At 43.2% G+C, this 20,089-nt stretch overlaps 4 protein-coding genes across 4 annotated transcripts; 2 read left to right on the plus strand and 2 right to left on the minus strand.

Annotated features, from left to right (window-relative positions):
- Nucleotides 1-2,003: 2,003 nt before the first annotated feature.
- On the plus strand, nucleotides 2,004-12,089 carry MYCFIDRAFT_176559 (uncharacterized protein; the record flags this gene model as incomplete). Its single annotated transcript, XM_007930297.1, has 4 exons — nucleotides 2,004-2,014; nucleotides 11,508-11,668; nucleotides 11,697-11,860; nucleotides 11,889-12,089. 4 exons carry the CDS (start codon nucleotides 2,004-2,006, stop codon nucleotides 12,087-12,089), a joined length of 537 nt encoding a protein of 178 aa, XP_007928488.1.
- A 102-nt stretch (nucleotides 12,090-12,191) lies between these two features.
- On the minus strand, nucleotides 12,192-13,851 carry MYCFIDRAFT_140370 (uncharacterized protein; the record flags this gene model as incomplete). The annotated part of the gene is made up of 2 exons (XM_007930298.1): nucleotides 12,192-13,279; nucleotides 13,311-13,851. Coding segments are annotated over 2 exons (1,629 nt in total), but the record flags the coding sequence as incomplete, so codon positions are not given.
- Nucleotides 13,852-15,022: 1,171 nt separating this feature from the next.
- On the minus strand, nucleotides 15,023-16,142 carry MYCFIDRAFT_189452 (uncharacterized protein; the record flags this gene model as incomplete). Its single annotated transcript, XM_007930299.1, has 2 exons — nucleotides 15,023-15,858; nucleotides 15,908-16,142. 2 exons carry the CDS (start codon nucleotides 16,140-16,142, stop codon nucleotides 15,023-15,025), a joined length of 1,071 nt encoding a protein of 356 aa, XP_007928490.1.
- Nucleotides 16,143-17,757: 1,615 nt separating this feature from the next.
- MYCFIDRAFT_8780 (uncharacterized protein) lies at nucleotides 17,758-18,108 on the plus strand (the record flags this gene model as incomplete). The annotated part of the gene is made up of 1 exon (XM_007929688.1): nucleotides 17,758-18,108. A coding segment is annotated over one exon (351 nt), but the record flags the coding sequence as incomplete, so codon positions are not given.
- Between the last annotated feature and the right edge of the window lie 1,981 nt (nucleotides 18,109-20,089).

A 20,089-nucleotide genomic window follows, 5' to 3' on the forward strand; every position in this document is an offset into this window, starting at 1 on the left:
CCTACGATTATCTAGGAATTACTTTACATTTTATTAATAGAAATTTTAGACTAGAAAGTTATTTAATAGGTTTCGAAGAATTAAATCGAGCTACGTCTTATACGGGCGACTTTCTATTTAAAGAACTAGACAACGTACTAAGTAATTATAATATTAGGAATAGAATTATAGGCGTAACTAGAGATAGCGCTAGCGCTATTAATACTTTAGTTTTAGATATTAAAAGAGAATATAAAATATCTTACGGTACTAATATAGTAGATATAAGATGCGTAGCGCATACTATTAATTTAATAAGTAATAGTATTCTATTATATTGTTTTTTTATACCTAATACTACTAAGATATTTATTAATACTCTAGAGACTATTACTAATCATAATCCAAACTTTACGTTTACTATTAATATAAAAACATTACCTAATAGTCTACGAAAGATTATAAGAGCTTTTAAAACAAATCATTTCCTAAAGAATACTTTTAATCGTGTCGTTAAAGAAAATAAAAGCCGTAACAAAAATACTAAAAAAGGCTCCGAAAGACTTAAAGGCGATAACGCTACTAGATGGTTATCTAAGTATAATCTAATTAATAGTATAATATATCATTTTCTAGAAATTAATAAGACTCTAGAGCAAGCTAACGAGCTATCTAAGACTAAGCGTCGTGCTTTAAATATCGATAATTATTATATATCTAAAGAAGAACTAGACTACCTTATTCTATTACGAGATACTTTAGAAGTATTTGTACGTCCTACTAAACTATTTCAAGCTCGAAACTACGAGACTATTTCTAAGACTATACTAGAAATATTTAAAATAATAAGAACTCTAGAAAGGCATTTAGAGAAAGATAGTATTAAATCCAATCCTTTCTTAAAATACGGAGTAGAACAAGCAATTAATAAAGCCTTAGAATATTATCCAATTAAGAATACGACTCTTCTAGATACTAATAATAAAACCAGAACGTTTAATAAGCTTAAAGATATTCTAGTAGTTACGGTTTTAAATCCGTGTTTTAAACCAGAGTTCTTAGAATCTCCTCCTATTAATTTTAGTTCTAAAGTAATAGAAGAAGTAAAAGAATACTTAAGAGACATATACGAAAGTTATAAAATAGATTATATTAATACTAGCGGCCGTACTTATATCGAAAACGAATCGCAAACTACGGTCGCTAGTAGTTCTATTTCCTATAATATAGATTCCGACGACGAGTTCTATATTGCGGGTACTACTAGTAAACAAACTCTATCTAAAGTAGACGAATTAGATACCTATCTAGCAGAGCCTAGACTACCTAAAGATAACAATAATAAAAATATACTAGAAGATTATTATAAAAGTATAGAGTATAGATTACCTATTATCTATAATATAGCGCGAGATTAGCTATCTATATTAGCGACTTCGGTCCCTAGCGAGTCGCAATTCTCTATAGCAGCCGATATATTAACTAAGAAACGTAATAGGCTTAGTTCGGAGAATTTTAAACAACTTATTATATTAAAGAGCTTAGGTATTATTAAGACCGAAGACGATATAGAAGAAGATAAAGAACTATCTAAAGAAGAACTAGAAGAGTTTAAATCTAATTCTAAGGGTAAAGAAAGGGCTATAGATAATCTAGACCTAGAGGAGCTAGACGCTACTATAGAATTAGAAGAAGACGACGAATTATCTACCGAAGATATAGACTACGAGACTCTAGATATAGATATAGACTTAGACGGCTAGATAGGCTTTAATTAAGTATATTTATATACTATACTATTAACAAGATATATAATATATAAATAATAACTGTAATAATAAACATATCTATTAGTATTATAATGTGAGAAGGGTCTGTTAGTAGGTAGATAGGGTAGTAGTAGGTACAGGTAGTATTCGATAAGGAGCTAGGAGGAGAGGGAGGAAGGCAGGCAAGTTAGCCTATTGCTAAGCGCCAAGCCCTGCCTAAGGCACTAAGACCCTAGCTTCACTTAGCCTAGTTACATGCCAATCACGTGTAGCCTCTTTAGCCCTAATATACGCTTCCCTTCTAAAGGCCGCGCCCTCGTAGCCTGCCTATGTTTTACGACCTCTATTGCCGCTAACTTAGCAAGTCTAATAAGCTACTTAGCCCGCGCTGAATTAAACACTTAACCACCTGATTATGTAACTATATTAAACCTTACCTCTAAACAATACAATATATAACTCTAACTGCGCTATCTCTATATATAATAAACTATAAAGTGATATATATCTATAAGAATTGAAGGCCTTCGACTAATTATAATACGAGCGCGTCTTCCCTACTATAATAGATAGACGTACGAGGTATTATAGCACTGCCTCCGTTCTAAGTAATGTCGTATCGAGTTCTTTGCGTCTACTCTTAAAAGACCTAGCAATGTCCGCTTCCGAGGGTTGTCCGCTTCCGAGGGTTTGTTCTTATTATTACGAGGGCTATTATTTACTGTCGTAGTTTCACTAGCCCTAATTAGTTAGGTTTAGTAGCCTTTAAGTGTCAACCAATTATATCTTTTTAAAAAACTTAGTTCTTCTAGTTTCTATAGGTAAAGGCTATTATAAGTATAGTAGTAGAGGTTCGCCTCGCTTAAAGGGTTAGATAGATCGAGGAGTAACCTATTGTCCGCAAGATCGACCCCGGCTAGCTTAGCTCTATAGTTTTGCCCTTAGTTAGTTAGTCTATTAGTCGCTCAATCTTTTAAGCGGCTTAAAGTTTTAATCAAAGTTTTAATCAAAGTTTTGATTAAAGGTGCCTTAGGCTCGTAGTATAGGTAAGGTTGTATCCGCAGGTGCAGTAATAGTAGCAAGTAATGTTAACAATAGCGGCGCTAGTCGTCTTAGCGCTAACTTTACCTTCTTCTAATTTCCTTCTTTAACTAACAACAACTCGGCAATACCGTTACTAATATAGCGGTGTCCTTCCTTTCTTAAATAGCAACACACTTCGCAACACCGTTACTAACATAGCCGCGCTAGCTATCTTCTAACACACCGTTATTCGTACGCGCGCGCGTATTCTCGTCGATTACCTAGGCCTCGAGGCCTCGGTAGAATAAAGGAACAAGAGGTAGAGTCTTTAAAAGAGCAGTAACTAATTAACGCGTCGTAGCGCGCTTGTTAACACTCGGTACGCGTTTACTATAGTGGTGTAGTCTTATTGTCTCTTATTGCTAACAATTGCTTGCCTCTAATTAGTTAGCTAATAGTACCCCGGGGGTAGCATTAATCCTAGGCCTTAATAGTAATATTATAAGCTTTTAGCCTTCTTCTTGTTCTTTACGCTAGTCTAATACTTATCTAACAACTCGGTTATGTCCTTAAAGGAACCTTTAGCTTCCTATAAGTCCTATTTAGGTAAATAGCCCTGCTACCTTAGGAGGTATTCCTTCTTGCCTTTCCTAGTCCGGTGCTATAGGATACGTTCTATAGACTATAGTTCTTTACTATTAGCTAAGACTTCTTCTAACTTAGTAGGCGCTTTATCGCCTTCGCGTTAATAGTATAGCTTAAGGAGGGATATATAGAAGGTGTTATAGATAGTGTAATAGGGTAGAAGCTATAACTAGTAGGCCTGTATGCCCTTCGGTTCTCGAATGCGGAATAGGCTAATGTATCTTAGTGCGAGCTTAGGCCTTGTTTTGCTATCGGGTAATAGGTGTTTGCGGATACGGAGGTTCTTTATACTAAGCATAACTATATCGCCTTGCTTAAAGGTTATTAGAAGGTAGTGTTTATTATAGTAGGTCTTTTAGTACTCTTAAGCCTTTGTTAACTTCTCGGCTATCTTAGTATAGATTTCTCGTATCTTCTAAACCCTCTTAATAGCCGCTAGTGTTTCGGGTACTTAACGCGCTTCCCTTTCCTTACGCTCGGCCTCGAGCGAGATAAATAGGTCTTGTAGTAAGGCAGCGTTCTAGCCTATTATAGCAAAATAAGGGGAGACCTTAGTAGATAAGTAGACACTATTATTGTATACGAATTCAGCTAGTTATAGGAGGTTGACCTAGTCCTCGGGGTTCTTATTAATGTAACTGCGTAGGTACTGCTATAGGGTAGCATTCTGCCTCTCTGTTTAACCGTTAGTCTATAGATAGAAGGCTATTAATAGCCGATGCTTTAGTCTTAGCTGCAAGCAAATCTCGCTCTAATAGTGAGATATCAGTGTCGATTTACGATCGGATACGATCCCCTTAGGGGTTCCCTAATAGGTATAGAAGATGTTAGTCTATAGCGCCTCTGCTATATTAATAGTAGTCTAATCCTTACGAGTAGGAATATAGCGAGTACCCTTAGTAAATCGGTCTATAACGACTAGTATAGCGTTAAAGACGTCTTTACTTCCTCTTCGCTTAGCAGAGGGAAGACCTATAATAAAGTCTATTATAAGCTCTATAAAAGGCTTCTTTAGAATAGGGAGTAAAGACAACTCGCCGAATAGTAAGTGCTTTAGTGCTTTAACTCGCTAGCATACTATACAGGTCTGTATATACTCCTTTATATGCCGCTTACTATTTAGCTAGTAGTATATACGCAATAGTAACTCGTGCGACCTCTCTATACTATAGTAACTAGCGAGCTTACTATTATAGTGCCTCTTTAAAAGCTCTTGTCTAATCGATTGTTTAGCGGGGATATAGTATCTGCCCTTAAACTTTAAGTAACCCTTATCGTCGATCGACTAATTGTTATTACTCTTGCTAGATCGAGTCGCCCGCCTATTTACAAGCTTATTAATACGCTCGATAGCAAAGGCGTCCCTCTGCTAAGTACGCAATAGCTTATCTATAAACGATTGACTATCCCTATTTGCAAGGTTATTTAATAGTACCCTTACTATTAAACGAGGTACGTATTGTATGTATCTAATAGCACTAGCAGCCGGAACTACTATAACCTCTTCTATAGTACTATCGCTATAGATAGCAATATCTTTAATCGAGTTATTATAGCTCGAGCGATCTACGTCCTTCTTAACGTGCACTAGAAGAACGACAACTCCGCTATAGTATTTGTTGCCGCCGCGGGGTCCGGAAGTCCGCTTATCCTACGCTTACTTATTAATAATACGGGCTATAGCAATCTTATGCTATAGGGTTAGAAACAATGAATTAATGTACTAAGTCTCGCTATCGTAATTAGGTCGCCTCGATAGGCTATTAGTAGGGTTACTTACGCCTAGCTAATATAATATATTAAAATCAAACCCGGCGAGGTAGACGGCCTATCTAGCCTGTCGACCTATAACCCTAGTAACCTTAGTGATGCTACGGAGGTTGTTATAGTCTGTGTAGACCTAAATGGTATACTATACACTATCGAGATAGTGCCTCTAATGCTTAAAGGCCTCGACAATAGCTAGGAGCTCTTGCTCGTAGGTCTCGTAGCGACGCTCTATATCGATTATCTTTCGTAAAAAGAAGGCAATTAGGTACTAGTAATAGTCCTTATCTAATTGCTATAACATAATAGCCGATACAGCGAACTATAAAGCGTTAGTCTTAATACGGATCTGCTTGCTTAGTACAAAATAGTATAGTAAGGGGACTTTAGTAAACCGCTTCTTTAGACCGTCAAAAGCGGCTTATGCTCTGTTAGTCTATTTAAACTCTCTAGTTAGGTTAGCCTTGGTTTTAGTAAGCTCAGTTAGGGGCATTATATGCCGTAAATAGCCCTTAATAAAGCGGCGGTAGAAATTAGCGAAGCCGAGGAACGATTAAAGTTCCTTAATAGACGTAGGAATAGGCCATTTAGTAATGGTTTTAATCCGATTAGGATTAGCCTTAACACCCTTAGTTAACACGAGGAAGCTAAGGAATAACACCTCTTTAGTAGCAAAGGTGCATTTAGAAGGCTTGTAATACAATCTATAGGCTCGTAGGCGGTCGAGGACCTTGCGTACTACGGCCTAGTATTCTATAATATTAGGTAAATGTATGTAAACTAGGATGTTATCTAGGTAAACTATACAGAGATAGTCTAATAGGCCTAAAAGGGCTCGATTAATATAGGACTAGAATGTTGTAGGGGCATTAGCTAGGCTAAATGGTATAACTAAGTATTCGAAATAGCTATAGCGAGTACGGAAGGCTATTTTCTATTCGTCGCCCTTACGAATACAGATACGATAGTACGTATCCTTAATGTCTAGTATAGTGTAGTAGTAAGCCCTAGAAAGGCGATCGAGGGTCTTATTAATAAGGGGGAGTAGATAGCGGTCTTTAATAGTAATAGCGTTAAGCCTACGATAGTCGATATATAGGCGTAGGCTACTATCCTTCTTTAGTACGAATAGGATAGGTGCACTAGCAGGGCTATTACTGTACCGAATACGACTATTAGCTAGGTTTTCCTCTAGGTACTTACGTAATACAGTAAGCTCTCGCTTACTAAGGTTGTAGAGGGGGCTAAAAGGAACCTCCTTACCCTCTATAATATTAATCTTATAATCCGTCTCCTTAAATATAGGCAATGTCGATGCTAGGTAGTGTTTAAACATATTAATATATGTCTCTCGGATAGGCTCTAGTATACGAGCAAGCTAATTAGGATTATTAGGGGGCACAGGTTTATCGTTATTACTACCGAGTAGGTCGGTAGTCGGATTAGCTAAGGCAGGTATTAGGTTGCTAATAAATAGGACCCTAATATCGTTAGGGTACTCGCTAACATTAATGTGTTTAATGTCCTCTTTCCTAGCGATTCTAAATCGCTACTTCTAGAGGCCTAGGTCTATAGCTACAGCGTAGTACTTAAGAACAGGGTTACTAATAACAATATCGGATAGGAGGCTGTCTATGTCTACTGCGTAGGTAGTGAAGTCTAGTAGGCGCTCATTTCCGAGGTCGTCCTTTAGAGCTATAGGAACATAGTAGGCCCTATAGGTTAAGTGCCGAGCGTTATTAAACTAAGCAAGGGTTGGCAGGTTAGTCTTCGGCAGTTGTCGAAGGTCTAATTGCTTAGCTAGGCGATGGCTAATAAGGGCGCTAACTGAATTTCCTAGATCTAGTATAACCTTAGTTTAATAGGTAGTGCCCTTCGTATCCTATACAAGGTAGGAGCGTGTTATAGCTAGCATAATGTCGATGGTCTTACGCCGTACAAGGCTAACAGTTAGTACGGCGCTTACTCTTTTTTCGACTAATTAAAAGAGCCGACTAGGGTAGCATTAGCGGCTAAAAGGTGTTTCCTATGCTTAGCGGAAGTACGGTTAATTCGGGCCTAGTCCTTAGGTTTGTCGTATTAGCCTAGTAGATAGCTAGTGCTGTTATAATTAAAGTACTTTAATCCGGTCGGGAGATTGTTGCCGTAGCTATTGTTGCTGCTATTATTAGTCGAGCGGTTAGTATTATAGGGATACGAGCCCCTTCTACGGCCCCTGTCGCGGCCTCCTCTATATAGCCGGCGGCTACGGCCTCTTCTACGATCGTTACTGTTCCTATTGTTAGCATTGTTGTCCTAGTAGGAACCTTAGTTTCCTCCGCGGCTACGGTTGCTACGGTTAGTACTAGCTAGTCGGATCCTCGATTCTAGTCGTTATTAGAGCTAAACAGCCTGTTCGGCTGTTTCTACTTCGACTATGAATTAGATGCGTGTTAGATTAGCTTGTTCGAATATACGGCGACGGTCTAATTCGAGGATAAGCTCCTATCTAAGTTTTAGGCGTATCTCGGAGATCTATATAGAATTAGTCTTAGGCGGAAGGTCGTCTTTAAGGGTTTTCAAATAGGCTTTAAATAAGCGAGCCGATTAATTAGTCTTCTATTTAGCTCGAAGATATAGGTCCTAAGCGTGTTATTGCCTTAGTATAGGGTTTCTAAGGGTGTCTAGTATAATAGTTTTGTAGGTTTGCTACTAAACAGCAGTCTAGTTATTAAGGGAGTCGAAATAGTTATCCTATATACGCTTTAGGTCGCTATTGATATACTGCATAGCGTGTACGACTAAGGAATAGTCGTCTAGTAGCGCTCTTAGTGCGTTACGCTAGTTAAGTTTACAGTTACGAATGTGGTCGTTATACTGCTTCCGACTAGAGCTATTAAATACGGTATAGTCCTTAAGTTTAGCATCCTTCTTTTAGATAGGTAGTAAAGAAGGTCCTGCTATTAGCTTAGCAGTAGTTGTTAGAGATTCCTAGAGGCGGCGAATCTCGAGAAGATTATCCTTTAGCTGTTGTTCTTAACGCAAGGCAGTAAGCCTGTTTTAGGTAGCTTCTTAAAGTCTCGCTACTAGTTAGGGACTAAAGGCTAGCTAGCTATATCGACGGTTAACAATATTGTTAAGAATGTCGTCGATAGGCAATTCTAGGTTGTTACCTAGAATTGTAGGTTCTTCTTTAGCAGGTCCTATAGTAGGCTCTTCGGTAGGAGGCACTTTAGTAGGTGCTCTAGTAGGCACTTTAGTAGGCACTATACTACTAGCATTGTCGTTGCTAGCGCTACTAGCGGTAGTACGGTTATTGTTTCGTAACGAGCCGGCTATTATAATAAGGGGTAACACTAATAATGTATTATTAGCCCCTAAGGTGCGGATATAGCGGAATTAGTAGATATTAGTCTAGTACGATTGACTTAGTATAATAGGCCGTATAGAAGGCCTTGCTTGATAATTAGTACGGTTGCTTCGATAGAATAGTACGTATAGGTCCCGTTCTTCGGGCGCAATATAGTTAGATTAGTCTTGTTCGTAGCTATACCGGTGAAAGCTTGAAATAAGTACTATCTAGCTGCTGCCCTTAAAGGGTAGATCGAATACTGTATAAGAAGGGTCTATTAGCAGGTAGATAGGGTAGTAGTAGGTATAGGTAGTATTCGATAAGGAGCTAGGAGGAGAGGGAGGAAGGCAGGCAAGTTGGCCTATTACTAAGCGCCAAGCCCTGCCTAAGGCACTGAGACCCTAGCTTTACTTGGCCTAGTTACATACTAATCACGTATAGCCTCTTTGGCCCTAATATATAATAATATATAGTACTACTACTATTGTTATTACTAGTCTATTAGATTTATATTAGTTGAACTATATATATAGTTAGCTTAGAATATATATACGACTTAGAATATATAATATAAGTCCTAGATAGTATAAAATTACAACCTATAGATATAAAATTCTCCTATAGTTTAAAGAATTTATATAGATACTAGATAGTTTTTTTATATATTTATACAATGTATACAAACTGAATTCTTCTTAAAATTTAGTCCTAGACTTGCTAGACTGCTTAATCTAAGCGCTAGATAGCGTTAGATTCTCGCGGCCTTAAATTAGAGACCCCCCTAGAAGTAGGGCTTATATAAGCATTATAGGGCTCGGATAGTATTCTTATATATATATAAGATATATAGGACCCAAATTCTACCTAAAATGTAGTCCTAGACTTGCTAGATTGCTTAATCCAAGCGCTAAATAGCGTTGGATTCTCGCGGCCTTAAAATAGAGACCCCCCTGGAAGTAGGGCTTATATAAGCATTATAGGACTCGGATAGTATTCTTATATATATATAAGATATATAGAACCTAAATTCTACCTAAAATCTAGTCCTAGACTTGCTAGATTGCTTAATCCAATCGCTAAATAGCGTTAGATTCTCGCGGCCTTAAAATAGAGACCCTCTAGAAGTAGGGCTTATATAAGCATTATAGGACTCGGATAGTATTCTTTTATATATATCCGACTAAAATAAACTAAAAGAATATATATATATAGTATAGTATACTACTATTATAGTAATAAAAATAAAAATACTAAAAGAGAAAAAAAAACCTCTAGAGACGACTTTTTTATAGGGTTTAAGATAACCCCTAACTAACGATAGTGTTTCTTCTGTTATATAGGCTATCTAGAGCCTATATAGGACTCGGATTAGTAACCCTAAAGGTTAATAGCTCCGAGAATTTCTTCGATTTCTTAAAGAAAAATTAGTAGTTGTTTTACTGCTATTGCTATAACTTACGATCGGCTATTAAATCCTCGATATTCGGAGTTGGAAATTAGATCATTTCGAAGTCGTTCGCAGCGGCAACTAAAAGTATTAGCAAAGCTAATAAAAAGTTAATAAAGTAAGAAAACAAACGTACCTTATCCTTCGAGGACTCGAATGCGTTCCGTAAGAGTACGGATCTCTTCCTTAAGGTTGTTAACCTTCTCGAGAAGCTGTTAGACTTTGCTAAGAGCGTTCTTAAGAGCAAAGAAGTCGCGGCGCTAGGTTTTGCTAAAGGAATTAGTTAGTAAAGAAAGACAGATATCTATAGCGTAGCGATATGCTTCTTAGGCGTAATACGTTCGCCGAGGGACCTAGCAAAGTCGTGCCGATAGTCGTAGGCATCAAACCCGCCCGGGTATCGTTAGGCGAGTCTCATTTCAAGTTTGTTTAGGATTCGTTTCTTTGTCGTTGTCCGTTGTTCGTCGTTCGAGTTTCAAGCTTGTTTCGAGAAAGGAACGACGTTCTACGGTCGCACAAGACGTATAGTAATACGTCGTGTACCCCGCTTTTATGTACCTTCCTAATACGTAGCTAAGTAAGCGTAGGGGGGCCCGGGAGGGCTAAACAAAGCCTAAAATCCCGCCAAGAATTCTTAAACACTAATTAGTGAGAAACTATAAAATAAAATTTATATACGCGTGCGGTATATATTAAACAATCTATAATTAAAATTTTAGCTAAATCCGTTAAGTATTCGTCTAAATATTTAAATCTAAGCGAAAGCGCTTTAAAAACTATTAAATATATCTTTTTTTTAAAAGAGTATTAGAAAATCGGATATCTTTAAAATAAAAGATATTATTATTTATTAATAAAAAAATTATTTCATAAGTCTATTATTACTCTATATAGTATATTTTAGAATATTTTTATAATAAATATTATTGGTTTTTTAGCTCTTTATGCCTCTTACTCTCTATATATTAAGACTTAAATTAAATTAGTATAATTCGTAATTTTTTCCCTATACTATAGTCTATTTTTCTATTTCTATTTATAGGTACTTAATCTAATATATACAAAGTTCTACCAAATATTTCTTTTATTTTTAACTCTGGTATTATAAATATTTGTGGGGTAATATTAATGCTAAAGAAAACTAGATTTTTAGTACTATTCTATAATAATTTTTTAGTATCTAGCATCTCTCTATAGTAGAGATATTAATTTTCTAGGATATTATTACTATAAATCTAAAGACTTGTGTCTTGGCAATAGTGTTGTATATATCTATATTCTGTAGACTATAAAATACTAAAAAATATAAAGATTATATCTAATAAGGATGCACTTTTCGATAGTTTCTATAGCAATAGTAATTACTAATAGTAATTAGTAATCACTAAATAGTAATTACTATTACTATTACTTTTACTATTACTATACGATTTTTAGAGAATTTACTAATTACTATTACTATTACTATCGCCGATTAAGCTTTACTATTTTACTATTTACTTTTACTATTACTAGTTACTAAGGTTTGGACATCTCTGTATTCAAGTCCACAACACAAGATGCAGCTTACGACGCTTGTCTCATTCCTTATTATAGCTTCTACAAGTACAGTATCTGCAGCCACCACAGGGTTCAGACCCAAGTACTATCGTCTCGAAGGATTGATTCCACGTGACGCACTGGCACTGGCATTGGCATATTCGCCTGGTGACCACGATCCAAAGGGTGGTAAGAGACAACAACCCGAGCCAGCGGTGCATCATCAGCAATGCTAATCCACCTTCATCGATTGCCATAGGTTGGTCGAAGTACGATCACGCATCGGGATGTCCACATAAATGTTGTAAATTGAATTACTACGGTAATGCCTGCGTAGGTCATAAAAGCAGCGACTCAACGGTTGCTTTGCTGATGATTCTTCTATCAGGAGGCCTGCTGTACAATTGATCCAAATAGTCCTCAGCTCCTCCACAACCCGAAGACTTCGAACGAATATAAAGACCCTCAGCCTGAGACTTCAACACCACCTTGCAAAATGACGAATACTTGCGTACCCATCTCTACTGGTCCCAAGACGCCTGCAAGACCGCCTTGCGCAAGAACGAACTCTTGCAAACCGCCAACTTGAGAAACAACGGACAGTTGCGAGATGAGCCTCTTTCGAAGACCGGACCGGGTGTGGAATGGAGGAGTTGGCAGGAATGCAGGAATTCAAATGCAGTATGAAATTCTACCACCGATCAAGAATGATCATCGAAGTCTCCAGTCCCTTCAAAGTTGGTGTCGAAATCGTGCTACCATCGACCGACCACTCGACATCTCCCCAAAGCGTCTTCTTGACTGCCTTCCCATGCACTCCTTCCGGCAGCTGAATCGAGATCGTGCCCGCAGCGAGCTGATTGCCATAATTCAAATTGATCACAATCACCAACACACTCTTCTCTCCGACCCAAGCACTCGCATCAACCCTCTCAGCACCCTTCACCACCAACCCCCCAACCCTCCGCTCCCCAAGCACAAACCCAGCAAACTCCCCACTCGTCAGAACCCCCGCGAACCGACTCGTAACATCCAAAATCTCATCCGAAGTAGGAAAATCCCACATCACCGATCCCATCGCCCGATGATTAATCGCGACAGCAGTCATCACGATTTCTTCCGCGGCGGTGGGGTACCGGGTCCAGAACGTCTCGTTTCCAAAAGCTTGCGGGACGGTCCAATGCGCTTTCTGCCAACCGAGGACATCATCAATGGCATGGAAATGTTCGAGGCGATCGGAAATGTCTTCGAAAACGCCGTTGCAGTCGTCGCAGCCGCAGCAGCCGTAGGTGGAGTTGCAGGGGGTGTCGTAGACGGTGGACCACGAGGTGTTGGTGCTGATGGGGTAGACGTCTGGCATGATGATGTCGGCGCCGGAGGCGTAGGATTGGTAGTGGAAATCGTAGCAGTTGAGGGCCATGGAGACGGGGTGGTAGAGGTCGAGGGATCGAACTTTTTCGTAGGCGGTGGGGAGGCTGTTGAGGGCGATGGATTTGCCGTCGGGTTCGTCGGCGATGTACCAGGAGAGGATTGAGGGGTGGGATTTGAGGCGGTTGACTTGTTCGGTTGTGTTGCCGATGCCGTGTTCGAGGTAGAGGACGTCGTAGTGGAAGTAGAGGGCGAGCTGTTCGGCTTTGTCGAGGTATGGTTGGAATTCAGCCCATGGGAAGGGAAGTTGGCCTAGGCTTCCTGTTGGGACTATGTGGAGGACGTTGTAGCCGAGTTTACTGAAGTCTTCGAGGGTTGAGACACTGGTGTTGAAGTAACGATCCCATTGTACTGCATATGTATGAGTGATGCAATCTACCACAAAGGGTTAGATACGTACCATAGTAAGTGTATGGAAAGAAAGGCTTGAATTCCTTCGATGATGCGTTGCGAACGGCCAAGCCGCCGACAAGATTGTCTATGCGCACAGCAGTGCCATTATCGCTCCGAATTGGAAGCACAATGAGCTGCGTTGAAGCAGTGAACGTCTGATTACTTTCAGAAACGGCCTCGACTGTAACATTGTATGGCTCGTGCTTTGCAGAAATGGACGAGAGGTCGAAATCCACCTCTGCGATGCTGCCTAGGGGGATAGATGTTGGGCCATAGCCGAGCAAGGACTTTCCACCCAGCATGATGTCAATCGAAAGTTTTAATGGGACATCGTTGTATGTGCTTTGGCTCGATGACTTAATGGCAGTCCCAACCAGGTGAGATATGGAGGCGTTTACCAGAAAGCTGCCATGCTTCTCATCATCCAGATATATACTCATTCGCGGAGTGACTTTGAGGTTCAATAATGGCTTCGCCGACCGTGATGGCGCCTCGAATCGGCCTCCTGGGTTGAATGATGCATTTCTGAGTCGTGGTCAGCACACTCAATGCTGAAGTCTATGCTGGATGAAGCTCACGTTGCTCGGTATGCTTTCCCGCACCAAATATCGACCCCTGGCGGATTATTGAATTGGGCAACTTGGGCCGAACAGGTGCAGGCAGCCAGAACTATACAGACCAGGGAACGATAGAACGACATCTTGCAGACCAAGACTGTCATGTTTTGCCCGAGCAGTCATCGTAGGTCGGATAACTTATGAGGCGGCAGCAACACGACATCCATGTAAGCAAAGCAACACCGGGATCCCCAGCGAGTGTCACGGTCCACGTGCTTGTCCATACAATGCGACCTCATGTCGCAACACAGATGGCAAACTGCGGAGAAGATGTTTAGCCGGGAAAGTGATGAAGAGATAGTACTAACCGGCACACGTTATTGGAATGTAAAGTAACGAAATGGTTATTGCTAATCAAATGATTCAAATCTCCTCTTGAACCCATGCTGCCATGCATGCCGCCTCTAGGGATCATGATTAGCATCAACCATCCACACTTCATCACAAAACATTGATCGTAGCTGTGTTATAACCTGCTTAACCCCAGCCCCCGTCCGACCTAACAAAAGTCGCACTATCGACATCGAAAATCTCATTCACCTGCCTATAAGAAGAAACTTCAATGCTTCTTTCGCAAACGTTATTCTCGCAGATCCGTATCATTATCAATCCCACCTTTCCGTATCTCCCCCACAAAGTGCAGAGCAGAGCAGAGCAGAGCAGAAAGAAATGATCGCAGGCTGCGAGATCGCTGGATCGACGAGAGCGAATGCGAGACCAGCTGAAGAGAACTCATTTCAGGAGCGAGAGATTTGCCTTTCATCATAGAGCCGAGAACAGCCAAGTGAGGAAGGAGTCTTCAGCAGATAGTGTTATGTAGATCAGTTGTGCCTTTGAGATTCCCAGCAGGCGACAACAAGATCGCAGCGAGCTGATGGAGTCACGTGGCAGACACCTACATATACGACAAAAAAAAAGGTAAACATGCTCGAATGACCCTGTCATCATAAAGAAGCCAGCCAGTCCACAAAATCCATCCATCCAGCAAGATTCTTCCAGCAACTCATCTAAGCACAGCCAGCATACAGCGCTAAATCCCCATAAATATCAGCATATTCCTTCCACAGTGCCAAATAAGAAAAATTCAACTCAACTCACCATTCGCATAAAGCGCATAAGAATCCGCATTGCCAACCGCCTCCCGACTCGTCAAATCGCGCGTCGCCTCAAACCCATACGCAAAATCCTCCGTGCCCGGCCGAAAAACCCCAGGAGCATGCGTCTCCTCATGCAGCACCGTCGTCGCCTGATCCTGATCATGACACTGCTTCGAAACCGGTTCGAGAACTTGATAAAAAATCTCACAATACGCCACGAAATTATATCGCGGTAAGGTGTACGCCAAAACGCCGGGTTGACAGTAACCGTACGTGTCACTGCAAGAAGTTTCCGTCGCGCCGCCGGTTTGGGAGCCGCAGTCTTGTGCTACGGCGCGGAAACGGGATGCGATGGTTTTTGCGGTGGTGGGGGAGGTGGTTTTGAAGTATTTTTGGAGAGCGTGGCCGGAGGTGGCGGCTGAGGCGGCGTTGGAGGCGAGTTTGGAGCAGTTTGAAAGGGCGTTTCGGAGGGTTTGAGCGCGGGAAGGGGAGCAGCCTGAGGTGTTTAGGGTGGTTCGTCTCTGATGGGGGCGGTCGACGGCGTAGGGAATTTTCATTGCCATGTCGCCGTCGATGTCCATTGTGATGGTGTTGGAGGAGAAGCGCACGGATTTGCCGGTGAGTTTGGTGCTTCCGAGCTCAGCGTATGGCATCGAGCCGACGGCACGTACGGCGTAGGAATCGGTGCTCTCAACGTCATACAGTTCGGCAACATCGATTTCGGTCTCAATGGTCTGGCCTGATTCGATGGGGACGAACTCGGATGCTGTAAGATTTTTGGTAGACATGCGGAGGAGGACGCCGTTGAAGTTTGCTCTTTGTGCTGGGAGTTTGTTAGTACTTCCTCTCCATCTCCAAGTATGTGATGGTACCTGTTCCTTGAACCACAAACTTGTCAACTGGCGAATCGCCGTCGAGGAAGGAGCCTTTGTAGAAGAGGTTGTAGCCTTGAGAGCCAGTATTGGTGACCTCGACCTTCACTTTGGAATTGTCTCCCTCCACCTGAGAGAGCTGGACTTGAAGAGGCGTGTCTCTTTTTTGGAGGTCAATCGCGCCAGCGCTGACTGACGCCACGAGGGCTGCAATGGAGAAGATTGCAAACTTCATTTTGTCGATGGAGTCGAATGATGCTGGCCGAGAAATGAGGGTGGATTGGAGTATGGTGGTTTGAGCAATGACGGTGGTTCTGCAAATGATGGTGATTGGTGAAAGGTGATGATGGGTTGAATAGCTTGCGCAAACGAGGTATTTACGCCGACTAGAAGTGAAGTGAAGTGAGCGAACGTGGCACCAGGCCACCGTAGGATATGAGGCGTTGCGGTATGACAGCGAGGGCTCAAGTTGCGCAGCTGTCAAAGTGTATCACCTACCTTTATAGCAGTGGCACCAAGAATCGGGCATTGTTTGTCTACTGCGCCGCGGCGTTGTGTGCGACAATGCCCAGCGGCTACCACCGCACGAAGACAACGACATTTTGATGATGCGCATGCGAAAGGCTGAGGCAGTCTCAGATGCATCCAGTCGATTTGGGAAGGTCGAGATGTACCAAGGTTCCAGGAGGGATCTGAGGCAGAGGATTAACTTGGCAGTTTTGGTAAAGAGTCAAGCATTGCCACGAGATGTGTGCTGGCGTCAAACTGCGCAGATGCGCGGCGGTAAAAATGCAAGCAGTGACAATGAAAAGGGCCCATCGTGCTCTTGGCAAGTAGGGAGAATGGATCAGCTTGGACAGATCAACGCTGCGGACCACAAAGCAAGTGAAGTTGGCGTGCGTATGTGAGGTAGCACGGTCGTATGTTGGCACTCTGTCTGTTGCAGGGAGTGCATCGGCGAGTGTGCCCGGAGAGAGTGTCTGGACGAATGAGCGCTTGAGATGGAAGTCCATCGTCAAACCCGCAGGTGGGCGTCGCTTCGCCGGCGATATTCTCATTTGAGGTCGAGAGATTTCCTGTTGGAGAAGGAGATCCGAGTCCTGTGTGTGTAGCGTGTCTCACATCCGTTCGAAGGTACCTTGCCGAGCCGAAAGAACACAAGATGCGGCAAGCCGAGTGGCAGCAGTCGGATGAAGGTGTGGTGTGGTGTGCAGTGGCGGAGGAGGTGTAGCACTCAGGAGAGACTGTGGACAGCCGCGCTTGGCATGCATCGCCAAATCACGTGCGCGTGAAGGTGCATGGTGAAACAAACAAAACCTAGCCAAGTACACCACGCATATTGAGTGTGAGATGCAGCGCAGCGACACCGAGCCACGAGGCGCCATTAAGCGCTGGAGCGGCAAAAGCTGCCCTTCAGACTTCTCGGCCATGTAGCGAGACGTATGGCGAGGCCACGCAGGAGTACAACGAAACGCTGGTCAACACATCGTGTGCTTGAGCAACACTACCTGGCATCACAGGGCGATGCGCGACGTGTCACTTCACTTCACCGTGTAGGTCGAGCTACTTGAGAATCACTCACTTACTCGAAGCGTTTCCCTCATCTGAAGCGAGACCGCTTGCAAGCCTTCGCTCATCCACCAGACCAGCAGTCCTCACAACGAGACAACCTCATGCCCACCCGCATCATATCCGTGATCGCTGGCGTATTGGCAGCCTGTGCGACCATTTACTGTCTATCGTCCAACACGGCCTACGACAGCTCCCAAGCTCCATCGAAACTCCAAGCGCTCAGCGATATGCCTACACCCGATGACCTGATAGTCACGCTCTCGCGAAGCAAGACGATCAACCCGCCGACAGTGCATGTTGCCATTCAGAACAAAAACACCGCGACGCCGCTCACGTTGCTCACATGGGACACGCCAATCGATCCTTCAGCTCTCAACACCGGCGTCTTGTCTCTCAGCGACACCAGCACTGGAGAAGCAATCCCTGGCCCAGAGCTGAAGTTGAATCGATTACGACCTCCACCTCGCGATGCCCTAGTTACTATCGCGCCAGGTGATATGGTCGAGAAAGAGGTCGAGCTTGTGGCGCCTTGGATACCACGCGACGGTCGATCGATCACAGTCCGTGCGCAAGGCTCGTGGCGCGCGATATGGCCGAAGGGGAAAGAGGATGTTAGCGATGAAGAGCTGGCTGCGATGTCGGGAGAGGATGTTATGGCTGGAGCGTTGAAGAGCGTTGGGGAAGCTCGGATCGAGGGTGGAAGTGTTGGCTCAATATCGATGGACTGAACTTGCATGCTTCTCCCTCACCGAGTCTTCAAGTATCCATCTGCGGAATGTGTAGGGCTGAAATAGGCTGGAAAAAGATTATTTGCACCAGCCAGACATGCATCAATCGCCTCAATTCCCACATCCTCCCCTCTCTGTGTCGGTCCATTGAATCACGCGATATACCTCTGACCACTCCACAGGATTCCGCCAGTACGTGAAACAACAACAGAAGCCGCCAGCTTCAGGCCAGAACGACCACCAAAGGAACAACAGCTTGGCCACCAAGCACACGACGACCCTAAGATCCTCCACCTACAGCTGCAAAAGATGAGGTGAGATGGCTAGCGATAGCGTTCTTTGCAGTGCTACTTGTTGGCGAAATAAAAAAAGATATTTCCAGAACTGCTGCTTGATCAGCAAATCTTGGTTTCCAAGAAAGAGAAAGAAATGGAACAGGACGCCTGAAAAAAAAAATTCAAGCCTGTCAGCAACAACACAGCACACACACTCATCCTAGAAAAGGGGATGGTGATGCCGGCTTAGTTATGACAACTACTGTACCTCTTCAGCCTTCAGCCTTCGGTTCGGTACTGCTGTCAAATATGTACAAAAAAAAACTTTGGGTCGTGGTCAGCAGCAGCCCTACGACATGCATTCCCCTGCTTATTCCTTCTTCGTTGCACGACATGTGTAGGTACATGTAGGTATTGTCTGGGAGCTGTAGGATGGAAGGAGGCATTGTTTCCTGTGTGAAGGGTGGTCTAGACAGATGCTGTGCGCATAGAGACCCTTCGGGACCAAGGAGAAGTCACTTGAAGGCACTCTGATTTGGTGGGTTTTAGAAAAGCGAAATGAAGGGGTATTGCATCGCATTATCAAGTAGAAGCGAGATTCAGATTCGGTTGTGCTTTGCTTTCCAAGACTTCTTCTCTGGCCGCGGAAGGAGGGAGGATAGGAGTGCAGGAAGGAAATTTGAGGGGAGATTCCACTCTTCCACAAGGCGTGACATTATTCATCATCAAGATCGCGTAGTTCTTGGCGATGGTGCAGTTGACCATGGGGTCTGTCCTTGCCCTGGTCGGCACTGCAGAAGGTTTTTCTGCTCCCCAAACGCCTAAAATCAAGTCCACCTGCTATGCTTCAGTATACAGCAGAGCCCAACAACTGACACTTCCGAGGTGCATTAAGTCCTCCTTGCATGCGGATTGCTGCAATCGTTCGTTGCCAGCGAGGCCAGACTCTGGCGTAACACCCGAGCCATTCGCACCACTGCACACACCGCGCCACCGGTTCGCAGCACGTTGTGTTTTCATGCGCTTTTTGCATAATACGGAAGAAACATGGCCAGCTGACGGATTGTAATTTGTCTGCAATATTGTGGCTGGCTGGGTACGGCCGAGCATGTCATCGACTATAAAACGCCGAAGTGCCCCCTCGCCAAGTTTCTCGGCACATCCACATCTCCTTGGCCACTGCTCGCTGTCTTCCTCTTCCGCCCCGCCGCGCCGCAGTTGGAGAGCCGGATCTGGGCAGTCATCAGAATTTGCTCCTACACGGACTTGCTGGCAAATCGACATGGCGCGCACGCCCATCGCACACGTCACGTGCGGAAGACGCTTGGGAGGTGGATGTGCTCAGCCCTCGCATGCTGATGGGACGCAGACCATGGCAGTGATGATGAGAGATGTCTGGGAGCACAGCACAGCGCATGTTGTCCGATGGTGCATCGGAGAATTGTCATATGCGATTACGGGCGCGTGCATGACTTGATCGTGCAGTCTGTCAGACTCTTGGTACGCTGGAAACGGCAACATCACGACACACGCCTGATTCCTTGATCGCCTGGCCAAGACTGCGGCTGCGGGTCTGAGCCCACTTCTATTCTCATTGCAGGGAGGTG

This window comes from Pseudocercospora fijiensis (assembly GCF_000340215.1).
Source record: "Pseudocercospora fijiensis CIRAD86 unplaced genomic scaffold MYCFIscaffold_6, whole genome shotgun sequence".
NCBI classification, from domain to species: domain Eukaryota; kingdom Fungi; phylum Ascomycota; class Dothideomycetes; order Mycosphaerellales; family Mycosphaerellaceae; genus Pseudocercospora; species Pseudocercospora fijiensis.